A 7,185-nucleotide genomic window follows, 5' to 3' on the forward strand; every position below is an offset into this window, starting at 1 on the left:
CAAGCCTTGTTTAAGCAAAAACTAGATTATAAATTTTTGAGAATTTTTGGTTGTGCATGTTGGCCTAATCTTCGTCCTTTTAATCGTTATAAAATGGATATGCGATCTCAACTATGTGTCTTCATAGGCTACAGCTTAAATCATAAAGGCTATAATTGCTTGCACCTTCCTACTGGTCGCATTTATGTCTCTTGAGATGTACGCTTTGACGAAACACATTTTCCATTTTTTGTCACTCGCATTTCATCTCCTACTTCTATTTCTAATCCACACCTTCAAACATCCATTCCAATCCTACGGCCCGATACACCTCCACCTACTCTCTCTTCTACTCCATCACATAACACCCAAGTTCCTTTCTCTCCTACCTAGGCCCAGACGTCTCCCTTACCACCGGCCCACACCTCAATTCCTCCTTCAACCAACAACGTCCCCTCTTCTCCTATCTTAACACCGGCCCACTCTCCTATCTTAATACCAGCCCAACCTTCACTTCCTTTTCCAACCCATCAGACTAATTCTTCCCCAGCCCTACCCGATTCTAACCCACCCGAGTCTTCCTCTTCATCGCAACCTTCAGCGTCGAACTCCCTTAGCTTACCTCCCTCACATTCCTCCTCTCAATCTACACATTCGATGCTAACCAGATCAAAAACCCATCACTCTTGTCCACTACAACGCACAGATGGCACTATCCCTTGGCCTCTTCCCAAGCCTTCAGCCTCCCTCACCGAATCTACTCCTATTCCGGAAGAACCCACGTCGTATATGATTGCATCCAAATACCCAGCCTGGTGTGACGCCATGGCAGCTAAGTTCGAAGCTCTCATGCGAAATCATACCTGGATTTTGGTTCCTCCTTCTCCTTATCTTAATGTCCTCGGTTCCAAGCAGATCCTCAAAACCAAAAGACACTTTGATGTGGTTTACGTCCTTTGAGGCATTTCATCAAATGTCTTCAGCTCATAGCGTCAACCCATTTCTCTTCAGCCCCGGACAATGTAGATCACCCACCATGCCCAAGTAGGAGATGTAGACAAACTACACTCATCGTCCCATCTGAATAGGTCATTTTTGAAGCCTACCATGTAGAATTTGTCTTCCAAGAATACATGTTCTCTTCCAGGGCAAAACTTTATTAGTCTAAATTGTTTATTTCTTCCTAGCAAAGAGAGAGAGAGCTATATATTTTTTAGGGGGAATTGTTACCTCATCTAGAGATTAATTAATAACGTTAAACACCAGATTATTTCATTATGTAAAAGGAGACAAAAAAATCAAGAATACGTTTTCGTTGAATGAGGAAAATGAGCTCCGGGTGCTATTGTGGGAAGAAAATGAATCAGAAATAAAAAAACGGTTCTTGGGAAAAGAAGGGGAATGCAAGTAGAAGTCGTTCATAGGAAACAGAACCTGCTAATAATCGATTCGCAGGGGAAATGTCGTACAATTAACCGTAAGCATATCTACATAGCGGTCATTGAATCTGTACAATTATGATATTATCTACCATATGTTATTCTCTCAGGCACCTTCCAAAAACAGAAGGCGGCTATATAACCCTCGGCTCCAATTTCTCCCTAGAGCTGAAGAAAACTAGCCCGAGTATAAACCACTTTGAGACAACTCCAATTATATACCAAGCCTATCAACTTTTTCTGAAAGTAAGATTCAACCGGCCGGATAGGATATTTGTTTCCTCCAGCAAATGTTTCGGTGCAGTGTTTGGGTGAATGGCTGTAACACCATGAAAAATATGCCTAGATTTCCCCCCAAATATAAGAACATCTCCCGATTCCAACAAAACCTTCTCTGCATTACCAACGTCCCTCTGATCACCATATAAGAAGTCTGCCGAGTCACCAATGGAAAAAGAGATCACAGGTAAGCCTTTATGCAGACTTTCTGTACTTTCATCACGATCCTGCACGGAAACAAGGTCATTAGTGTCATATAAAACAGTTAAAGGTGCATCTGGAATTAAGGGAGGTTCAAGTTTTGGTAATACAAACATGAAAGAAAACGAAATCCAAGAACAGCAATTGCGATAGATAAATATATAAATTCCAAATAATATGGGTAAGAAGGTTCACAACAAACCTGATGGAGACCCAACCGGCCATTTTCGGAGTAAAAGTTTACGATGCAAATGTTAGGTGACATCCGAGGAAGTATGTTCTCTACATTGCTTGCTTTAGAATTATAGCAAATGACAGAATGGGAATCATTGATCGCTTTCTCAACCAACTTGGAGAATTCAGGAGGTATACGGGGCGGTTTACTGCCATCAAATGGCCGGTGATCTTCATATAGCCTTGTCTCAGGATCCCAATTCTTACCAAGGCACATCATCTTCAAATGCAGTTTCGCTCCATCACGGTAACCTGGTTGGTAGAAACCTCCAGGACCCAGACCAAGGTCTCGGCATATTTTTACTATTTTGACCTGATCAGAGGAGGAGATATGACGCTTTAAAAGAACCATTCCAGACCTCAGCACAGTGCCATTTTGCCCTTCCATGGAGTGCTTGATTTCATTCCGCCTGTCTCTATTCTTTACGAGTAAAGGTGGTTTGAGCACAACAGAAGTACTTGTTCTGGGTGGGCAGATATCGAAAGAGTGAAGAGCTGCAAAGTGTTCAGAATACTCTGGATTATCACAGCCTGATGAACTTTTTGGAAGCTTCCTTGGGGAAGGCCCATCTTGTTTAGCAGATTTGTATGGCAGCTGAGCCTCACTCTGCTGGCTTGAAATTCTCAACTTGGACAGTTCATCGTGGGATTTTATACCATCAGCAGTTCCACAACCCAACAATTGCCCAGACTGAATCCTCCAGGTAACCGAGTCCTCGGAACCTGAATGCACTGATTCTGAAGTAAGCAAGCACTTCGATTGGTTTGATCTACTTCCCACACCAGCTGGTGAATTTAGTCCTTGCCAAGATTTTCTAACATTAGAGAAATCATCTTCCAAACCGTGTGAAAGGCGCTCTTGCCTATTAGTGGTACCTAATTTTTGTTTAAGCGAAGAGTACTTTGGAATACAATCCTCTGGCATCCGCCGAAAATCTTTCTTTTTGCCTTTGCAAAATCCAGCCTCACCACCAAAAGAGTTCTCAAAAGGTCGGTCTGCTACAACCGAGTCCTCAGAACCTGAATGCACTGATTCTGAAGTAAGCAAGCATTTCGATCGGTTTGATCTACTTCCCACACCAGCTGGTGAATTTAGTCCTTGCTTAACATTAGAAAAATCATCTTCCAAACCATATGAAAGGCGCTCTTGCCTATTAGTGATACCTAATTTTTGTTTAAGCGGAGAGTACTTTGGATTACAATCCTTTGGCATCCACTGAAAATCTTCCCTTTTGCCTGTGCAAAATCCAACCTCACCACCCCTATTAGTGATACCTAATTTTTGTTTAAGCGTAGAGTACTTTGGATTACAATCCTTTGGCATCCACTGAAAATCTTTCTTTTTGCCTGTGCAAAATCCAACCTCACCACCAAAAGAGTTCTCAAAAGGTCGGTCTGCTACAACCTGCAGTTTGTGTAATACAATATTTTAACAAACCAAAAGTCGCTCATAAGATCCAGTAAAATATATCGGAACAAGCTTATCAAGACGAACTAAATTTTATAACTCCATCTTCTGGTCACTGTTCTATATAAACCACAAGCCAAAAGATAGTGAAGAACTCCAGGCGCATATCTTCAGTACTTAAATTTCATACAACTTACAATCACTAAATCGACACTGCCTTTTTCAAATCCATTCACAAAATTTTCCAAATGATTTCCACTCTTTTACTTATCCAATTCATTATGAAAACCCAAATCTCAAATTTGCAACTTTATCCCTAAAGAAAAGTAATATTTATAGTCATAGTGACAAGAGCCGCACTCCTTTTGAAAAAAGCGAGTAAATATGAGAAAATTAATTTTTTTTTAATAATGAACTCGGGTCTTTTTCAAAATGAGTGAATGTACCAAACCTTACTCATCCGTAAATATGTTAAGCTTACCATCACAATTAAAAAATTAGCCGCTAAATTTACATTTATAACGTAGATACCCATCAAACGAATAAAAGCTATGTGCTATTAAGTTATGAATGAATTTATCTTGCTAAGAAAAAAAAAAAAAAAAAAAAAAGAAAGATGAAGCTATGTGCTATTATAGCACTCTAGAAATTCACAAAGATCTCTGTATTTGTCTAAAATGTCATTCTTCAGAGAAACTCGCAGAGAAATTAGAAGGGACAAAAATATACACATATTTCACTAAGAAAACGAAAGGGGTACGGTGAAATTACAGGGCTGTTCCGACGCGTAGAATTACCGGCCCCGCTGGGATCTGAGAAGGCTCTGGTGCTCCTAGCCCCGCCACGGCCACGGCCACGGCCGAGATCACGACTCATATTGGTTCCTGGGTCGGGAAGCAGGGGATAAATTTGGCGTATAAATTGTGGTAGACAGAGGTGAAGGAAACGAAATGTGTCAGACTTTGATGTGAACTCCGAGGGGCGAAGATATAAACCCAGAGATTAGAGTGATGGATTGGAGCAACGGGGAGGATTTGCGGTCAGGGGGCTTTAAAGGAGAAGGAAGAAGCCGAGGAGTTTGAAACCATTCGTGTTCTCCAAGGCATGCAGGGCAGGGGACATGCATTTTGAGTATTTTTTTTCCTTGATTTAAAAAAAAAAAAAATTGAAAGCAGTCACTATTTATTATTGTGAATCAAATACCTTATAAAAAATCCTATAAAAACTTGTAAGTATGTGCAGCATGAATAACAACTAATGTATAGAATTACTCTTTTTAAAATGAAAAATGGGATTAACCTTTATTGCTCATTTATTATTTTTTTATTTGATTTTTTTTAATTTTTTATTTTACTTAATGATTAAGATAATAATTATTAATAAAATTATATATATTTTTTAATTTTTTCTTAATGATTAAGAAAATTTTTAAGAGTTTTGTTACATACAAACAAAGTCGCGTATTAATCTGCGTACCAATACTAATTCTTTCATACTTAAAAGTTAAATTAATACTGTTTTCAATAAAATCTATTTTTTGATCAATCACAATAAATTAGTGCATATATTAATGAACAAGTGTACTTGCAACCAGACTTTTTTAATTTTTAAACGGTTACTTTTAATAAAACAGCCTCCAATATTATGCTGCCACGTAACTCACCCATTAGACTAAGAATGGGATGCACAACACCGAATCCCACCCTCGTCTACCTCTCATCAAATCCCTTGCCCCTCAAGCAACGAAACCCGTATCCCTCACCCTCGTTTCTTGGGTGCTCTTCGACGGAGTGTGCATCGGCGAAAAGTGTTGGCCGTTTCAGACGATCCAGTGGCATTGACCGAACAACCTCTGTCAGAGAGAGGATCGAGGTGCAAATCAGGACTACGTCGTTTTCTGGTTTCAAAAAATGCACCTATGTCCCTGATGAGAAAGTGCTTAGAAAAAACGATATGTGTGTACTAGTTTGGACGTACACCTGTATTTACCTCAAGAAGGAGATACACATATGGGCACAGAGCTGAGAGTAATCAGTCCGTGAAGTTGCCCGTAGAAGGTGGCCTTGTCTGATCATGGTCTTTCCCAGAAACTGCCTATTCTCAAAGTTCTTGAAGCCACATCAGAAGAGTGCTCCGATGAAATAGACATAGTGGGGAGAGAGAGAGAGAGAGAGATGTAGGATTTTCTTTTTCTTTATGTTTTTCCCCCTTGGAAGAGAGACGTGGGTTAATGTGCTTTAAAGGTCTTCGGGTCCCTCCACCAACGCCTTCAACTCCAGCCATTCTAGGAGCTATGCACCAAAACAGAGTATCATCTTCTGTTCTTTGGTTTGGAAGGCGAACTCTGCCTTCAATTACAGTGCATTGAACAAAAACAGAGTTTTGATAGTTACAAGTAATTTCGTAGACTAACTCGGATACAGAGAATTTTTTTATTTAAAAGAAAATATAAAAAATTTTGAGAGAAGAATAAAATTACTTATTTTGTGAAAATTATTTTCGTCATTAATTTACATTATTTTGTTAAACATATACTTTACCAATAGAATAAATCTGGACATCAGCCACTATTTGGCTGAAGCCAGAATACACCTGACGTGACTCTTAATGTAGATTTATATTTTTATCCTTGCTCTAGTTCCCGTTCCTCCTCTCTCATTTTTGCTTCATTTGAAATCTAAACATCATCTCTCCCCCCTCCCCAACCTGCGTCCCATCCTCTCCCCCCTCCCCAACAGCGTCGGCGAACCATTAATCCATCCCGTGTTCCCATCCTCCCCCCCCTCTCCCCCGGTGCATCGCCTAATCTCTCACCTCCCCTCCCCTCTTTGCATTCCATCCGAGTTTATAGGTGTTGGTCCGATATGTATAAATCTTCATGCTTTTTTTGGGTGTTGGTCTGGTATGTATAAATTAATCTTTTTTTTTTTTTTTCCTGGGTGTTGATCCGGTATGTGAAAAAGCATATTTCTTTGAAATGTGATATTGATCTCTCTCATATATTCACTCTGTTTGTTGCCAATATGAAAAAGCATATTACTTTTGCTAGTTTTACGGGTTGATGCTTCTATAATTTATTAAACTATTATATGAAATTCGAAACATGAATTTCTTGGATCTGTTGGTGTACTTTCTAGTTGTAGTAGTGGTTGCTGATTTAATAAAATTAGGACCTGAATACTATATTTTTAGTATTTGTTTTTTTCAATTCTCTCTTGAGCTGAAATCCAAATGAAAAAAATTTCCTCACATAAGATGCTTTTGCTTAGTCCTCTGTAGGGGTGAGTTCGGTCCGGTCCGGTCCGGTCCGGAGAGGTTTTGTGGACCGGACCGGACCTATTCGGTCCAGGGTTTTCCCACCCTGGACCGGACCGAACTCCATCAGGACCGGTCCGGTCCGGTCCTATTCGGTCCGGTCCGGTCCGGTCGGTCCATTCGGTCCAAGGTTGACTTTTTTTTTTTTTTTTTTTATCTAATGACATTTTTTTTAATATTTATGTAATTATATTGTAATATATTTAAAATATATACATATAGTATTATATATATATTAGTAATATGCTAATACTATTAGTCTATTAGTAATAATACTATAACTAATAAATATATGTAATAATAACTATACTATAACTAATAACTATATGT

General features: G+C 39.3%; 1 protein-coding gene across 1 annotated transcript; it reads right to left on the reverse strand.

Moving 5' to 3' along the window:
• Positions 1-1,378: 1,378 nt before the first annotated feature.
• LOC122300893 lies at positions 1,379-4,688 on the reverse strand. Its single transcript, XM_043111854.1, has 3 exons — positions 4,312-4,688; positions 2,101-3,537; positions 1,379-1,924 (listed from the first exon to the last, which is right to left on the reverse strand). The coding sequence occupies exons 1-3, from the start codon at positions 4,414-4,416 to the stop codon at positions 1,649-1,651; spliced, it is 1,818 nt and encodes a 605-aa protein (XP_042967788.1). The 5' UTR covers positions 4,417-4,688; the 3' UTR covers positions 1,379-1,648.
• Positions 4,689-7,185: the final 2,497 nt, after the last annotated feature.

Source organism: Carya illinoinensis, chromosome 2 (genome assembly GCF_018687715.1).
Source record: "Carya illinoinensis cultivar Pawnee chromosome 2, C.illinoinensisPawnee_v1, whole genome shotgun sequence".
In the NCBI taxonomy this organism is placed as follows: Eukaryota; Viridiplantae; Streptophyta; class Magnoliopsida; order Fagales; family Juglandaceae; genus Carya; species Carya illinoinensis.

Excerpts from the sequence above, each read along its gene's own strand:
- LOC122300893 (XM_043111854.1), bottom strand. The coding sequence starts at position 4,416 with ATGAGTCGTGATCTCGGCCGTGGCCGTGGCCGTGGCGGGGCTAGGAGC. Across the intron at positions 3,538-4,311 it reads CTACGCGTCGGAACAGCCCT|GTTGTAGCAGACCGACCTTT; the intron begins GTAATTTCACCG and ends CACAAACTGCAG. Across the intron at positions 1,925-2,100 it reads GCCGGTTGGGTCTCCATCAG|GATCGTGATGAAAGTACAGA; the intron begins GTTTGTTGTGAA and ends GTTTCCGTGCAG.